Raw genomic sequence first — 18,221 nt, 5'->3', positions numbered from 1 at the left:
AATTCGTAGCAGAATTTAAGGCAACATTGCCTGCCTCATAGCAATTGTTCTTGTTTATTTTGCTATATTTAATTTTTTTTAATCAACAAAGTTCTAATAAGTATGTTTTAAATTGAGTTTTATTACCTAATACCAATATAGTGATAATAGCAGATCAATTTGGGTGAGTTTAAGTGTATATGTTCCAGGTGATAATTTATGACCAAAAAACTATGCTAATGTAAAGTGGGCCCACATAAAATACACTAATCCCAACATATTTATTAATTTATATACTACATCATAAATTTATTTATAAGTGGATTACGCTTTCCTTTTTTATCACAAAAAATTGGTAAAAAAACAAAAAAAAATACAACTTTTTTCATTCAATCATTTCTAATCATCAACCTAAATCAATTTGAGAACTAATAAAAGAACAGTACAGTAGTATAAAAAATATCTATCTGAATCATTGCTTCATACATAGTTTGTCTAACAAATATAATTGTTTCTATCAAAGATTTTATAGCTGGCCAACTAAATTCTCTTCACTTCTTTCAGTAGAATAAAAAAATAGGATACTATCCCTTACAAAATGGATGGGACACCCGAACAAGAAAGCCCACAAAGTGATATTCCTCCCAAAATGGACGGAACACTTGAACAACAGGAAAACCCACAAGGTGATATCCCTCCCAAAATGGACGGGACACCTGAGCAACAGGAAAACACACAAAGTGATAATATCCCTCCAAAAATGGACGGGACACCTGAACAACAAGAAAACCCACAAAGTTATAATATCCCTCCCAAAATGGATGGGACACTTGAACAACAGAAAAACCCACAAGGTGATAATATCCTTCCCAGAATGGATGAGACACTTAAACCAGAAAACCCACAAAGTGATACCATCCCAGAAAAGGTTAGTACATCTGACAAACTCAGCCAAACTGATGGCAATATTCCCGAAAACGATGAGGATTGTCAAGAGAATGCCCAAAAACAGAGTCAACCAGAGCTGCCCTTCTCTGGTTCAGATAAAAAGAAACGTAGAATTAAAAGGTTCACCTATGCAAAACCCTTGAAGAGCATATCACCTCGTCAGGTAATCAAAGATTTGTTGTATCATGTTCTATAAGTTGTACTCTATTTTTTTTTTTTATAGGATCTCATAGAATACATTAGGCAGCAAAAGAGCCTGTTAAACAAAAAAAGTGACGATCAGACAGCTGAGCCCCTTAGAGATCCATTTAGTAAGACTGAAAAAATGCGACCAATCATGCATCGGTCTTGTGCATACGGATATGTTCCTTCACTGGAACACAAATGTCCTTGGGATGAAAGACATCCAGAGAAGCCAGATAGAGCAGTCGAAATTGATAAGAAGTAAGTTATTTATTTATTTATTTATTTATTTAATATGCACCTAACAGATCTATCATAGAATAAAGTACAAACAAATGAAATCTTCATACATTTCATATTCATCTTATTCATACATTACACAAGTTGTGTTTGCACATCATTTACAAAAACAGAAATTGTTAAAGTAGCTTACTAGGTAATATATATAAGATGAAAACAAAGAACATATATACCTAACTAAAAACAAATATACAATTTAAAATTACATATAATTTCTAACTTATAAAAGCTTAGTACCAATATCACATTAATTTTAGACACGAATTACAAACGTTCAGTAAAAAACGTAAAATTTTAAATTACACTAAGGTTTTTTATCAATAGTTGATGAACACTTCTTATCAACAATATTTTGAATTTGGTTGTATAATTTAAAAATATTATGCAGGGGTCACCCTAGGTGAAATTGTTTTTGGCCACATCAAGAATATAAAAAGTACCAAATTAACTTTAAATGTCTAATAAAATAACTACATTGCATTTTCAAAGACTAGAATAAATTGACCATTGGTTTCATACTTAGATATTCAAAATCTATTAGATAGAATTCATGAAGCATCAAATGTTGAGTATTTGGGAATCATTTAACAAAAAAAACTAAATTTTCTAGTTTACAAATTTTACTCCATTAGAAATATTTAAATAGAAGTATCTAAGATATAGAATATTACTCTGGGGCAGTATGTATCACAACTCTTAAGTCCTCTTCAGATAATGCAGAGTAAAATACTAAAAAATATTTTTAAAAAACCATACTTAAGAAATTTATAATGAAACCTAATGATTAGATACCCAATAAATGACCACCAAAGCACTAGATCTAATGAAGATAAACAACTGATTCTTCCCATATGCTGTAGTGAGTTTGGGAAGAGATCCATTAAATTTTTAGGTCCTGAACTGTACAATATATTACCTTAGGCACATCAGAAACATTAAAGTAAATCATTTACTATGATAGTGAAACATTAAGTTGTGAACAATCCTAATAAATTTAACTCATAACCTAATAACCTTGCCTTTATTATGTTAAATACTTTATTACCTTACTGTTAGTATTTTAAAAATTATTTAGAGAAAACTAAAGTAAGTTGAACTTGGAAATTGTACCCTTTTATTTATTTCTTCCCACACAGATGCTTGTATCTATGAGAATATAACTACATAATTTGGATTCTACTATTATAGTAACTTATAACTGTGTAAAAGGAAAGAAATCACCTTACATTTCTCCAAGGTGTTATTATATTGTATTTACTACAGAGAAAAAACGAGGAGATAAAATAGTAAAAAACGCCTGTTCCTTAAAAATACATATACTTTCAGGCTGATATTTATAGCATTCATAATAAGGATACCAAATGACATTTGCTTATTCTAAGATGCTTCATACAAAAGAAAAATAAAGTTGCCTTATCCAACAAGGGTTTTCGAACTCCTTAGTATTTCTGATCTGTATTACTTCATAATGGATTTTTCAGGAAAAACAGTATGACCTCATATTAATTTTTATTTATTTTCTGTTATTTTCTTTTTGTTATTTAAAAAAATTCTTTTCATAGGTTGCGATCATTATACCCCATACTCTATATGGTGGATTTAGAAGACACACTGGAATATCACAAAGACCTTTTGGTTGCTATAAACCTTGTTCATGAGCTACGTCATGATATAGCTCTAGGCAAGATTTGTGAAGTGATTGATGAAGTACACACTAGACCATACTTATCATTCCTAAGTGATTTATTTGAGCAGGAAGAACCAGGAGCTGTGATGTATGATAGCATTTATTATAATGAACAGGTAAGCGAGAATTGACAATGAAAAAGGTGAACTTCAAAAATATATACATAAAAAAGTGAATATTTTTTTTACTAGAATCTATAGATTAATCAGGTCTATATAAAAATCTCTAAGTTATATGTCCAAAAATAAAACAGATGTAATTATGGGAGGCAAACTCATATTATGGCAGAACAAAAGAACTTACAGATTCTCTTTGCAAAAATTCTGTAAAAGTTTATTAAAAACTATATTTACAAAAAATTGTGTCATAAAGCCGTTTAAATTAATTGCATGTTATAATAAGTATTTTAAATTAAACTGAGATCTGTCACATCCAAAAAGTTTCCTAATAAAGAAGAAATGTTGAAATTGTATAGTTGTAAAATATTTTAGAATATTTACTTAATTATAACAATGTATTTATGTATGTAACTGTTAAAACAAACATCTTTTAAAATGTATAATGGTTATTTCTAGCATTCTATCAGAGCTGCATTAGATGCCGCAAGAATGGCTATTACCATAGCACGAAAAGTGGCAACTGGAGAAGTTTTAAATGGATTTGCCAATATTCGCCCTCCTGGACACCATGCATGTGATGTACCTAATGGCTACTGCTTCTTAAATAATGTGGCCATCGCAGCTGTTGATTTACTACGTAACAATTTGGCAGAGAAAATCTTAATTGTGGATTTTGATGTGCATCATGGACAAGGCACACAACGGACCTTTTATAACTCTGATAAGTAAGTTACGAGACATTTTTTGTTCTGTAAACAAATTTCAGTTTAACTAATTAAGGATATATTGAGAATAAAACTAAAATATTGATAATATTAATGTACAAAGAACCAAGTGTTAAAATTTTAAACTGAGATTTTTTTATGAAGTTTTGTCATATAAAATAGTTATAAACAATTATTTTATTTATATATTTTGTGGTTGAAATAAAAAAGTTACTGCGTTCCAAGAAATTTCCTAAGTAGTATGTCCTTGTAAAATTTCAATTCGAATTTCCTTGAATATGTCTTTTTTTTACTTTGTGTTTCTTTACTAAAGAAGATACATATTAGGCAGTTTTCCAGAATTTCTCAAAAATCTCATTTTGCTCTCCCTGACTAACTTTATTACATTTATCCAATTGCAACAATAATCAACAAATTCTTATTTTTTCATATGAGATCCTCTTCTTGAAATATGAGGTGAGTTTGATTTTTTTAAATCATGACTTTTATCTGTTTGTTCAGGGTATTTTTGTTTTTGACCATTCTTTGGTTTACCTATGCTCTTTTTCATTGACTATATATATATCTATGCACCAATACTGATGTAGACGGTTACTAAAATAATAAAAATAGACATAAGCAATTCCCTTGGCTTGGTATTTCTTCAAATATACATATTTTGTTTAACACATTACACTTACGTTAATATTATTATTTAGAGGTAGTTAATTCTTTGTTATTGCATTTTTGATTATTGTTTGGCAATACAGGTTTAATAAAGAGAAATAGAAAATGTTTATTTCTAATTTTTATTTGAATTTTTAGTAACAAACTTTATTATTTACCTCAATAAATTTAACATAAGCGCAAAAATACATATACAGTAGTAGAAAGAGAACTTATCTCATTACCTCCTTAACAGAGTATAAAAAATCACTCAGCTCGTAAATTTTCTAAATTTAAGACGGTCGTGTGGTTTCTTCTTTCATGGGCTCGATACTTTGTTCAGTGGGGCTCTATAATAAAAAATATTTAATTTTTATTGATTAGAAATAAAAAAACCTTAGAAACGATCCATTTTGATCCACAGACATAGACAATTTAAAATTATCAAATGACTGTTTACTGCTACGTATCCACCAAAGTGTCAACAAAACTCGATTTTGGCGAAATAACGCTTGGATTCTTGTTCGTTAATATTATCCAACGTTATTAGTGCATAGTTTTTTTATATAAAAATATATTTAGGGTCCTGTACTTCTCCGTTCATCGCTATGAGCTGGGAACCTTTTGGCCTAATCTCAAAGAAAGCAACTTCGACTACATTGGCGAAGGCAAAGGGAAAGGCTTCAACATAAACGTGCCTTTGAACGAAACCTGCTTAAGAGACTTTGAATACATGTGCATTATCCTGAATCTGTTGCTTCCAGTGGCGTATGAGGTAAATATTATTATTTTAATAACTTCAGAAATTACGTTCAAACGTTTTAGTTCAACCCGTCTATTATACTTGTTTCGGCGGGCTACGATTGTCTTGTGGGTTGTCCTGAGGTAAATATATTTTTTTATCTTTATTTTTTAGTTTAATCCTGACATTGTGTTGGTTTCTGCTGGATATGACTGTATCGTGGGAGATTATAAGGTAGAAATGCACTTTAAGGCTCCGTTTTTTAGCAATTTCTTTATAAAGAAATTGTAATTCTTGCACTTTCAGGGCAGAATGAATGTAACACCGGCAATGTACTCCCATCTAATCAGTTTGTTAACTGGCATAGCTGAGGGCAAGATAGCTGTATTTTTGGAAGGAGGTTATTTTATACCTTCTCTGGTACAGGGAGCATATAAAACTGTCCAGGCTCTTCGATACTTCATCCCTGGCCACCTGATGTATTCTGAAAGTCTAATGAAGCCCGTTGTCGACGTGGTTAACGATGTAAAGACTGCACTGCGTCCATATTGGAAATGCTTTAAGATGGATCCTTCGACGGATGTTGAACATGTTGTCACTACTGATCTGTACGTAATGATGGGGTTTTTTTAACATTTAAATTGTATGTGTATGCTTTTAGGCACAATTACCATGTAGCTGTATCTGTTTTCATTGGAAAAGCAGAGGAGCCTCCTTATCCATCTAGAGGTGCTTACCCAACTCTACTTGAGACCCAAAAAGTAATTTTAGAATTTAAATTGCTTAGTCTTCAAGGTAAACCTTCAAACTGTCACTGTTGACGTGAATTTAAACCTTGTAACATTGAATTATTTTTCCAGATATGTACTTCAAAACTGACCGACCAGTTCATGTGGGATTCATAGAAAACCTATTGGCATCAGAAAGACATGTGCCTCCAGAGTATTTTCCAAACACACAAGAAGTCCCTAATCGAGTGGTTACTATGATCGCTGCGTTACAAAAATACGAGCTGCTCCACAGATTGATTACTGTTACTGCGGATCCTTTATTGGTAATTATAGTGTTATATTTTTGTAATGAATAAGGAATTTATATAAGTTAATAATTTGCACTGCAAGTTACTAATTGGTCAATAATTAATTATAGTAAAGGATAAGAATAAAAACTTAAGAGTAATAATGATTTTATAAATTTTTGCAACATTTATTTTTTAAATGCTAGAGAATATAAAAAAGCTAATAATTTAAATTTTGTTTAACAGATACCATCATTTTTGTTATATTTGCCTTCATTAAAAAATGTTTCATAATCCCTTATGTTAAAGTTATCACTGGAAGATATTTCGAGAGTTTCGCTTAATACAATTATGTCAGTAAAACAATTAAAATTTTCTAATAAAAGATTTCAATTGTCCACATTTTTTTCTTACCGTTGTTGACATGTACTATATTAAAAATATTTACGTTTATATTTACTTGATTATGTAGCAATATTGCAGCTTGATGTTCAAAATGCCATCCTGATTAATTACAATCGTTACTCCCCATAGTTATTTTTTTTCGTGCTTTCAATCTTGGACAATTGGCATCTAAAGCTGGATGTTCATTATTGTGTTTTAAATTATACTTTCTATTTGCTGAGGTGCAGTTGTAACATATTTAAACACTATTAGTGCAAACATCGCTTGTACAATAAATAAACAGATAAATTTAAAAAATAATTATGCTAATAAATATGCATTAATTTACTATAGGACGACCCGATTAAAACCAGTATGTTATCCGATCAAACGAAACTAGCTCTATTTAGAGTCCATCCAAGAGATTACGTCGCACAAATAGCAACCGGAGAGGGAATGGAAATACGTCCAGACTTATATGTGACTCCTCAGGAATCCCTTGAGGTAAGTGAACTAAGAATCCTTACGTAAATAACTAAAAATGAACATTTTTTTTAGGCATGCCTTCAATCCTGCGCATCTATTTGCCATATAATTCGTGACATAAAAGAAGGGAAGTACCGACATGGGGTTGCGATCTTGAGACCTCCAGGCCACCACGCCAAGCAGAGGAAACCTGGGGGATTCTGCCTTATTAATCAAGTAGTAGTTGGGGCTCGATTCGCCATAGACTTTTGTCTTTTGCCAAGGTCCTTATTTAATTTATAATACCTAAAAGATAAATCGAAATTTTTTGTTTCTTTTAGGGTGCTTATTGTGGACTTCGACATTCATCATGGAAACGGCACACAGGAGCTGACCTACGACAGCAAAGAGATAATGTACATATCGATCCACAGATATGACAATAAAACCTTCTTCCCCAATGAAGAAGCTGGTAATTACACTAATATCGGCGTAGGACCAGGCCGAGGATACAATATGAACATTGCTTTTAATAACGTAAGAGTGTTTTAATTCTAATTTAATTTCTAATTATTTACTACCCTAAATCGTTCTGAGTTTAATAAAAACCAATTTTTTCCAATTTAAAGATTGCCGAATCCGTATACTTTTTTATGCGCTATATAAAAAATAAAGTTGATGATGAAAGTCTCTCGATGGTCTTCTGTAAAGTGGTTATAAGAAAGTGTCTTTTTTTTTTTAGTTTCATATCTCTGTAAATAACGTCAGAAAAAAATAAAAACGTAATTCCGGTCTTTTAGACATACCTCCGAAACTACCCAGAATTTTAAAACTTTCTAAACGGCATATTGTTAGGCTCGAAAGTACGCAACGTATCTTTTTTGTTTTCTAAGATCTCCATGATAGACATCCTTATCTCGGACACACTGTATAAATATAAGCAATAAACATAATAATATGCTAAAAAAACAAAAATATAATTAACCTTTTCTATTTATTTTTCAGGCAAAAATGGGCAACGCCGACTACCTGTTTACATGGCTGAAAGCAGTAGTTCCCCTCGCCTACGCTTTCGACCCTAACCTGATTATTATTTCAGCAGGATTCGATGCTTGTGTCCATGACCCTTTGGGAGGCTACAACGTTCATCCAGAACTCTTTGGTCACTTGGTGAACACAATTAAAAACGTCGCTCCGACAGTTTTATCATTGGAAGGTGGTTATCATTTCCAAGGATCGGCTTTGAGCATGGTGTGTTGCGTTCGAGCCCTTTTAGGAGACCCCATTCCCATGCCTGAATTGGGCGAGATTCATCCGGAGGCAGCTGAAGCCACTTACCGCACTTTGACCGTCATGAGACCGTTCTGGCCAATATTTGACACCTGCAAAATCCTGGATAAGAAGGTCCGTACCCCAGAAGAACTGGATGAAACTATTAAAAATGCCGATCGCGCATTTTCTAATTTACATTTTTAAAGCACTATTAGCAATAAGAATGGTTATGTAACATTCTCTAACTTAGTATTTAATGTTCGTTTTATATTTTTTTTAAGGTAGCTTTTAATATAACACGTTACAAGGGATGTCAGCGTTAACAGAACTGATTTGGTGACTTCGTATGTAGTTTTATAAAATTTTTGATGTTTGAGTTTCGTTAAGTTTTTTAAAAACTTCTTGTTCTATTTAGTTATTAGGATGTTCGTTTATGTTAATCTAATATGACAGTTATATTTGTCTAGTAGGTGCCAATTTCATTCCTTAACTTTCACTAACTGTGATATTAATTTATTATTAAGGTTTGTTACTAGTTTTTTACTAATACCAAAGAGGTGTTGTGAGAGTTATTAATAATAGATTTTATCTTGCTAGCAGCTAAAAATCACAGTTTTTAATGTATAAGCCTACTACAAATATTTATAATGACTAGGAACGACTGATGTTAATACTCTTAATATTTTATAAAATTTACATTCCATTTGTTCAGTCATTACCATTTGATGTTTGTCATATTTATTCGTTTAATAAATAAACTATTTTGTGTAAATCGATTTTTTTTATTTCCCCCTTTTTTTACTTTTCAGGTAGAAAAAATTGGTGGTGACAAAACATTGATAAAAAAGAACGTTTTTTTTTGTTAAAATCTGGCTTAGCAAAAATCCAATTCAAATATATTGGGACTTTCTCTGATTTGTGTTTTATATAACACAATTTAAAGAACAGGAATAAAAAAAAAATTAATAATAATAATAGTTTATTAATGGTGATAAGATACAACCATTTCGATGTAAAAATATTCATGCTTGTCAAAGATAAGTTCTAATAAAAACTACATCGTACAGTGGAAGAATATACGGATTTAAAGCATTGTACACTATTAAAATCGGCAAGTATATGTTTAATAAAACTAAGAATTTATAGCACGATTCGATGTGAAAAACGAACCTAAGTGACCAAATTATGTAACCAGGATATCACAAATATAAAACACAATTTTTTAAATATTGTATCCATGTTTGAAGGAGAGCACAAACACAGATCTACAACATTGTATAGACTTCAAAATGTCCTTATTAAAGAGCACCATTACATTTGCTCTCTGTTTTGTCAACTTGTAAACACTTTTTTATTTTAAATCTACAATAAATATTGGAACATTTTATCGATGGACTATTGTACACTTTTTCCTTATTTACTCTTATCTTTACTTTTATTATTTTCCTTTTGTACTCCAAATCCCACGTGTACTTTACGAGGATATTCCGGTTAAAAAAAAACCACTTACTTTTAAACGTTTTTGTTTATTAACACAAGAAATACATATCTCTCAAAAGGCACAACAATACGTGACTGACAATGTCGTTCTCAGAACATAAATATGAAACTATTATAACAAGTTCTTTAATTTGTTCCTAGAAAAATCTTAACCTAAATGCCGATTGTTGTGAGATAAATGAACCTAAACAAAAAACGTTTTACAATTTGGCAGTGGATAACGATATTTTGACTGCTCAAAACCAATTATATTGCATATTAAAAAAAAACTTCTCTGCATATCACAGAACTACCATTATTGTTACTTTTATCATGATTTTTTTTGCACCAATGCTTGATTGAGTCATCAACCTTATAGAGAAATCTACATTATAAAAGGCACCTTTTTAAGATAAACAATATTGATTACAAACTACAATAAATTATGTCCGGTCTGGTTAAAGTTGCATTGCAGTTGATTATTAAACAATCAAAGAGGTAAGAACCAATCTAATTATTGCAACTAACTATTAGGCATTTTATCAGTCCCAATTAAAAGTTTTTTTAATTGGTTCTTACGTCTTACATAGTCAACTGGTGCAAAATGACAATAAAAATACAGTTTCACTGATATTAGGAATGAAGCCTTTCTTGTACCCTGTAGATGTGAAGACAATTACAAAAATAAATATCAGCGGACTTTTAAACAACAATTCTTCACTCTATTTTTGGTAAGAAAAGACTAGTAACCAACGAGAAAATATCCAAACTAAACTTGGGAAACTAATGTTGCTTCTAGATTTTTCCTTTTTTGTTTATTATACAAATCTATTTAAAAATTTACGAAAAATAGTTACTTTCTATATATTTATATTCTAATGGAAAAATTTAAAAGCACTCACATAACAATATTAAAAAAACAATATTACTAATGGTAAGAAATAAATAAGAACAATATGGTATAATACCCGTATACACCTCAAGGGATTTGTTGTTGCAAATCACCAGGTATTTTAAAACCTGGAGTGTCTCTGCTCTGAAATAAAATTAAAAATATTAAAACACATTCTAATTGAATTACTTATTTTGCTGGGTATATAGGTGAAACCTGTAGATCATTAACACATAAAATTAATGAATATAAAAAACAATGATTTTTAAAAATCCAAAATTACACAATATACATTCAACAAAAACCATAAAAAAAAGGACTGAGGAAGAGGTCCTTTAGCAAAGGAACCAATTTCAAAATATGTAAATTAAAGGAAAATGCATTGATAATGTTAAATGAAGATAAATATGCATAGGTACTTGTTCGGTTGATTTTCATAATACATGGATTCCTTTGCTAAAGAGAGAGGTAGAACAGCATTCTCAAAATTATAAAAAAAGGATTGTAACTATTCTCTAATTAAGAACAAATTTTAAAAAAAGTGCAGAGGAGAAATTAGAAAAGATAAATATGTTTTTTCATATTTTTAATTTTATTTAATTTACCTTGATAATAGTAGATATAACTACCGAAACGTTAGTTCAAATTAGGTATTTTTATTAAATAGGTAGGATTTTCTCATAGTTTTCAATTTTAATATTCACAATAAAGTTAGGTAGAATATTGAAAAGAAGAAACGATCTTAGAAATCAACAGATTAAACCTCGCTTCGTGGGTATATAAAAAAAATCTATTATACCTCAAGTAAATTATTGTATTTAAATAAATAAGAAAGGTCTTATTGAAGATTTAGGTTCATATATTTTTTAAATACGTGAAAGTCTATTTTCTTCTCTTCAATAATTGAGCGCTTGAGATAGTATTTTCTTAATTAATTTTTACTATGAAAGTGTCGTAATACCCAACAAATTAGTAACTCATTATGAATTCGTCACAACAATACAGATTTTACAATCTAATTGCTAAGTTTTTACTTATTTACCTCGCGACGTATAGCCTTACGACTTCTCTCTAATTCGTTGTCAGATTTTCTTCTTTTTTTCTTGGCAGTTATCGACTCTTGTCCACTATCAATATCAGTCACTCTTTTACACTCCCCTGTTTCTGAGTCTGAGCTTGAACTAGATGAGTTGCTCGAACTATCTGATGCCATACCTAAAAAGAAACCTTTTGAAATCGCTGAATAATTTATCAGTCAATCTTACCGGATGGAAGACTGAGGTTGACTCGGTCTGCTAATACAGCAAGGTTCGGTTCTTTTTCTTTAAGAACCTTCAACCATCTTTGGGATAATTTGGGTCTCCCTCTGGCAGTTTTATGCCACACCTAAATAAAATGAAATTCTAAGATGTGATAGTTTATTCATAAAATAATATACAAGTCAGAAAATACTTCTTTTTTTTACATTAATATTGTAAGAGAACTTAAAATATAAGAGAGTTATAAGTATAACACAGTAATACGAAAAATATAATTTAGTTTGATCAGTGTTACAAAAGATTAAAATGTGGTTTGAAGTACTTGATGAGGTAGTTTTTTATTATTTTCTTAAAGAGAATTATTGAGTTAGGAACCCTTATTCTAGCTAATACACATTTGTAGAATTTTACCCCCAAAAATATGGATCTTGAACCGGCGAAAAGTTACGCACAAGATTATTGTTCCTAGTAGGATAATTATGGGAGCTGTAGGTTAAGTTCTGCTTAATACCTTTCCTATAGCCCAATCCAGAGATAACCCATACACTTTTTAATTTTCTCTTTTGGCCAAACACCTTATGGATGTGACAAGAATAATTTTCTACAAAGAAAACGCTGTTTGCGCCAATAACTTATTTATTTATTTGTTGTACAATATTGACAACTTACTTTAATTTGTTTTAATTTCTTGGTTCTTATTCAATTTTAAGTGCATTTTATTGAGTTGATTTACTGTATACTGTTTGTTCTTAGTGTTAGTAATTTTTGACTTTGACTTGACTCGAAGAACTATTAATAAGTATTATAAAAATGACTCTATTATGCTCAACTGTATTTTTATGTACAATTTTTCATAAATATTGATACTGTATACCCCTGAAATATTGACAAAGCACTTAGCCAGTGCACATTTCCCTTAAAATATTGACTCAGCATGTAACCAATAAACCACATAATAAGTTTTAGTGGGTCAGAGCTTGTCTAACTCCAACCCCACACTACCCTGGACGTTTGACAGGAATCACCCCTATCAAGCGTCCAGGGTGTCTGCTTGCAGATTTCCTAAACCTCTTATATAAAAAAAAAAACTTAATAGGCCAAAAAAGGATGTAATAAATTAAGTTTTACTCTATTCCAGAGCACCAACTCTTGAAGAAATGAAGAAATTTTACTATCAACTAGAAGAAATTGCTGTTGTTCACTGCCTTGACCTTAAAAATACTTGAAATGAGTCTCACTTTGCCAAAACATGTATCACTTAACTCTGACAATTTTATCCCATTGTGTCCTTTTGTGGAAGAACATAAAGATTATAAATATTTAATTATTATAATTAATATTATTAATAAATAAATAGTATTTATATTTGGACAGTGTTGATAACGCAAATAGTGAGATTGTTATTAAATTACATGGTCAGTATACTTTTGGTATTAAATTTATTCTCACACAAAGAATGAGTTTGATGAAGAGCATTATAGGAATCATTTTAATCCCTAATAAGGTTTTTAACTTTTGGGGCAGCATGTTTATTTAGACTTAATATGTTCATGTATTAAAATCAACAGGTACAAAAAGTATCCTGCTGCTTCTCTCATTATTGTTTGTTTACCTCTACATTTGAATATTTGATATCTGATGCATATTTGTTTTCTGTATTTTCATAAATAGATTTATCAAATTTATTTATTTATTAAAGCAGTGAGATATATTTACAAACTTGCCCTCAAAGATTTATGCCGTCCATTTAAAAAAAATTTTATCAGTGGTAAAACACTGTATCAGCATATTATAATTTTATAATGGAAACCTACTGCTTAACACATACAAAATATTATTCCAATATTTTCCCTGGCAATGTTTCTAGAACTTGTGTGTCTCATCTAATAGATTTCCCAATCCCTTACTTAACTTAGACAGAAAAGTCTCTTGTTCAACAATTAAAGGATTTTTAATCATTTGCTCACCTGATTTGAGAAAAACTATAGAACCTCAAATTCGGTGTCAAAAAAATATTGATTTCATTTGTTATGTGATATTTAAATGTTTTATATATTCAGACATTTTAGTTTCAATGCCCAATTAATTTTTTGCTTTAGAATTTGTGATACATATTATTATACATACCATTTTTAGCCTCTCTATATTTAACTCAACTTTGTTACTTTATGTTATGTGATAATAAAGTATTTGATTTGATTTATTTAAGGACAACCGATTTGACAAAAACTAATGACAAACATTTTTTTTCAAGTCAGTATAGTCAAAGTTTTAGGATAGTTTTGACCGACACCAATTTCATGAGAAAATAACAGATTATTTATGTAGGATAGGATGGAAATGAAATGATATAACAAACATAAGATTCTATAACAAACACTTACCATTGGAAAATTGGTCTTGCTACAAAAGTTTTGTGTCACAGCAATGGTAGTATCCAAATTGAGCACAACATGCCACCACCCGCCAGGAACAAACACAGTCTCTCCAGGTTTCTGCAAGATCTCAATCGGCTTGCAATCTTGAGGCCAATCTGGCTCTTTGGTTTTGGGGTAGATAATACTGAACCAAGTTATTGCTTCATCCCTTTGCTTGCCGCCCTGTGCTCCATTTACTTTTAGTAGTTCTTTGGGAGTGTGGGTAGGAAATAGGCACCATCTTAAACAAAACGAGATATCAGAATTAATATTGTTTTCAAAAACAAAAATGTCTACCTTTTATGGCCCACAACCAAAGAATTCCAGGCACTTGTTCCCAAAGGATCAATATGGATCCCAGTTCCAGAGCGGGCAGGTCCCATAACAAACCACCTGTAAGGGGGTCTGCGACTCTCACCAGAGTATTTAAACAGATCATCTTGGAAATATAAAGGCACTTCATAGTCTTCTAATAGCTTTTTTCTACGGCGATGCTATAAAAACAGTTCAGTAATAAAGATTTTTTAAAAAAAATCATTTTTGACTGGCTTACTTCACCAAAATTGCTATCAAAAATATATAGAGGACTATCATCTTTAGTATGTAGCATATAATAAATATAGTACTTCATCTTCATTTTGACGCTATAACCTTCATTGTCTTCGCCACATTTGAATTTTTGGTTCCTATATTTCTTTGCCAGCTTATCTAGGGTCCATTTGAAATTGGCCCGCCATCCATTTTGGCACCCTGTTATCACTACTGGTTTGTACGGAAGTTCATATAAATCTATGAAGGCTTGGGATGAAACTTTAGCTTGATCAATTCGATCACAATTGTCAGTGAAGTTATGAAACCTCTCAAAGTTAAGTGAATAGTGATAGAACTCCCAGGAGCCTTTGGTGCTTAGTTCTAAAATAAAATTGTTTATAGAGGATCTATCTGTTGCAGCAAACTAGGAGAGGGTTGCAAAGAAGAGTGGGAGGGTTTGATGCGGGGCATAAAAAATTATTTTTTTAGAGGGAAATAACGGATATTTAAAGCTTTTTTAGGGCTTTAGAGGTTAGCTTACTCACCCGGCCTGGCTTTCTTCTTAACTTCCTTGATGCGTTTCTTAGCTCTGTATGCAAACTCGGCGTCGTCCATTGCTTAGGTCTGTGTTCGAATTTATTAACTACTTAAATTTAAAAAACTCAAAAACTAAAATAATTTACTTTAATTTGAGAAAATTACAATTATGACATTGGGAAAACGCAAAGAAGCACTTCTGAGATCTGTCAAATGTCAATAAGGTGCGTGATGTTGCCGGATTTCTTAGCAGAATGTTAAATTTTTTGTTGCCATCTGGTGAGAGAATTTCAGAATATAGTGGTATTGATTATTATAGGACTAAGGTTATAGTTTATGATTATTTCCAGAAGACGATATAATGGTGAAATGTATATATAATGTAAAAGTCGTAAATAAAGTGGTAAGTAAGGCCTACAAGTTAAACCAGTTCATATAAAAGAAAATTAATAAGAGATTAATGTACAGGGTTGTCTTTTATATTTAGACAGAGCCTGGCTCGGTTACTATACGAGGTGGAAAAAAAAGTTTGATATAAAAGTTATAGGGTTTACCTTAAATCACCAGGAAATGTTATAAAATATAATACAGGGGTATCGCAAAGTTAATAAAAAACACAAAGTTAATTTTTTTTAAATGGAACCCCTTGTATATTTTTACTTTAAATGAAAGACATTTTTTTTCTAATTTCAAAAATATATAAAATGTTAATATTTAATTCATCATTTTTAAAAAAATTTGGTTTTTTGAAAAAAAAACCTTTGAGCCTTGTTTCTTTAAATATTTACAAATGTTGTATATGGCCGCCATTATTTTCAACGCAGTTTCTATAATCTTTGTCCAGTTTTAACAGAGCATTTGAAATATATTCAGGGTGTTTTTCATTTAAGGAGTTTATACTTCTTTGAATTTTTTCCCTTAATTCCTCCAAATTTTCACTTCTTTCCTTATAAACTTCATTTTTAAGATACTCCTATAAAAAACTATCTAGAGGAGTCAAATCAGGGCTGTTTGGTGGCCAGTTAATGGTACCATGGGTTCCAATCCACTGAATAAAACGATTATTTAAAAAAATCCTTACTGGCCTAAAGTTATGAGGCCATCTTGATGCCATATAATATTGGTATATTCTCTTAAAGGTATTTCTTCTAATAAAGCTTCAATCTCATTTTCTAGAAACCGCAAGTACCTATTTCCAGTCAAAGATCCTTGAAATATAATGGGTCCAATTATTTGGTTTCTAAGGATACCACACCACACATTTAATGACATTCTGCCCTGTTTTTTTATTTCGACGTATGCGTGAGGATTGGCTGGTGCCCACATGTGAGTATTTTTTCTATTATACATCCCTGCTGTTGTAAATACAGCTTCATCCGTCCACAAGATTTTATTAAAGATATCGTTATCTACGTTTTTTATATCTAACATCTGATTACAGTATGTTAGCCTTCTTATTTCATGATTATTTGTTAATTTTTGTACTGGCATCAATTTGTAAGGATGATATCCATATTTCTGAAGAACTCTTTGAATCTTAGATCTAGAGCATTGAAAGTGTCTACTAGCATCTACGGTTGATAAATATGGTTTTTCTACAAAAATCGAAGCATAAATTATAATATATTACTTAAATATAAAATAACTTTTTACCTTGAAAATATAATAAAATTTGTAGTTCTTCATCCGCGTTAGCTAAAACTGTTCGTTTTTTTCTTCGTAGATTTTTTCGGGTAAACAGTTGTTTTATTTTTTAATTTTTTAAAGATAAATATTGGGAAAACGGCTAAATCAAATATTAACATATTATATATTTTTGAAATCAGAAAAAAAATGTCTTTTATGTAATGTAAAAATATACAAGGGGTTCCATTAGAAAAAAATGAACTGTGTATTTTTTATTAACTTTGCGATACCCCTGTATTATATTTTATAACATTTCCTGGCGATTTAAGGTAAACCCTACAACTTTTATATAAAACTTTTTTTTCCACCTCGTATAATAACCGAGCTAGGCTTTGTCTAAATATAAAAGACAACCCGGTACTTCATTTCATCTATTTAACTTTCATCTAAGGAAAATCAAATTTTTACAGTCGACCAGATAAGTTCTGAACGCAATATATTTTTTTCTTCTAAAATAAAGTTAAGAGAAAAATTATAATTACATAAAGAAAAGGGGTGTAGATTTAATTTTTTTGGATCATAAAAGATAAATGTTTCTAAAATAATAAATATGTAATCAAAAAAATTACAGTAATTGTTAAACATTTTGTTACACCTTTAAACTTAGTGTATAAATAAAAGATAATAAAATACATAATATATCTCAGAAGCACACGTTTTTTCAGGGGATGAAGGGGAGTGTATATATATATATAAACTTATAAACATATAATATAAATATACACCCCTGATATGTGAGATATATTGTGTATTTTATTATCTCTCATTTATACACCAAGTATGAAGGTGTAACAAAATTTTTAACAATTACTGTGATTTTTTTGATTATTTATTATTCTACAAACATTTATTTTTTATGCTGCAAAAAATTAAATCTACACCCCTTTTCTTTATATGTAATTATAATTTTTCTCTTTACTTTATTTTAGAAGTTTAAAATAAGATTTAATCCT

At 30.4% G+C, this 18,221-nt stretch overlaps 2 protein-coding genes across 9 annotated transcripts in view; one reads left to right on the top strand and one right to left on the bottom strand.

The window, feature by feature from the left end:
- LOC126749226 (histone deacetylase 6) overlaps positions 1-9,239 on the top strand; it is a 35,107-nt gene extending 25,868 nt beyond the window's left edge. For 3 of the 8 annotated variants that reach the window (XM_050458920.1, XM_050458914.1, XM_050458918.1), the window contains exons 2-14: positions 544-1,090; positions 1,151-1,371; positions 2,973-3,213; positions 3,673-3,941; positions 5,169-5,361; positions 5,503-5,562; positions 5,635-5,936; positions 5,990-6,123; positions 6,189-6,382; positions 7,085-7,234; positions 7,289-7,479; positions 7,537-7,732; positions 8,201-9,239. In XM_050458920.1, the coding sequence (XP_050314877.1) occupies positions 578-1,090; positions 1,151-1,371; positions 2,973-3,213; positions 3,673-3,941; positions 5,169-5,361; positions 5,503-5,562; positions 5,635-5,936; positions 5,990-6,123; positions 6,189-6,382; positions 7,085-7,234; positions 7,289-7,479; positions 7,537-7,732; positions 8,201-8,671 (3,135 nt within the window). In that variant the 5' untranslated portion in view covers positions 544-577 and the 3' untranslated portion in view covers positions 8,672-9,239. Of the gene's footprint in view, positions 1-15; positions 164-543; positions 1,091-1,150; positions 1,372-2,972; positions 3,214-3,672; positions 3,942-5,168; positions 5,362-5,411; positions 5,472-5,502; positions 5,563-5,634; positions 5,937-5,989; positions 6,124-6,188; positions 6,383-7,084; positions 7,235-7,288; positions 7,480-7,536; positions 7,733-8,200 lie in introns of those variants that run through there. The other 5 variants (XM_050458921.1, XM_050458922.1, XM_050458916.1 and 2 more) reach the window with 5 other exon arrangements.
- Positions 9,240-9,998: 759 nt separating this feature from the next.
- LOC126749228 (bifunctional arginine demethylase and lysyl-hydroxylase PSR) lies at positions 9,999-15,781 on the bottom strand. The gene is made up of 7 exons (XM_050458924.1): positions 15,591-15,781; positions 15,068-15,426; positions 14,812-15,008; positions 14,482-14,755; positions 12,104-12,224; positions 11,881-12,053; positions 9,999-10,982 (listed from the first exon to the last, which is right to left on the bottom strand). The coding sequence occupies exons 1-7, from the start codon at positions 15,658-15,660 to the stop codon at positions 10,926-10,928; spliced, it is 1,251 nt and encodes a 416-aa protein (XP_050314881.1). The 5' UTR covers positions 15,661-15,781; the 3' UTR covers positions 9,999-10,925.
- Between the last annotated feature and the right edge of the window lie 2,440 nt (positions 15,782-18,221).

The sequence above is a fragment of the Anthonomus grandis genome, chromosome 22 (assembly GCF_022605725.1).
Source record: "Anthonomus grandis grandis chromosome 22, icAntGran1.3, whole genome shotgun sequence".
NCBI lineage: Eukaryota > Metazoa > Arthropoda > Insecta > Coleoptera > Curculionidae > Anthonomus > Anthonomus grandis.
This window is presented reverse-complemented; position numbering and strand designations above follow the sequence as displayed.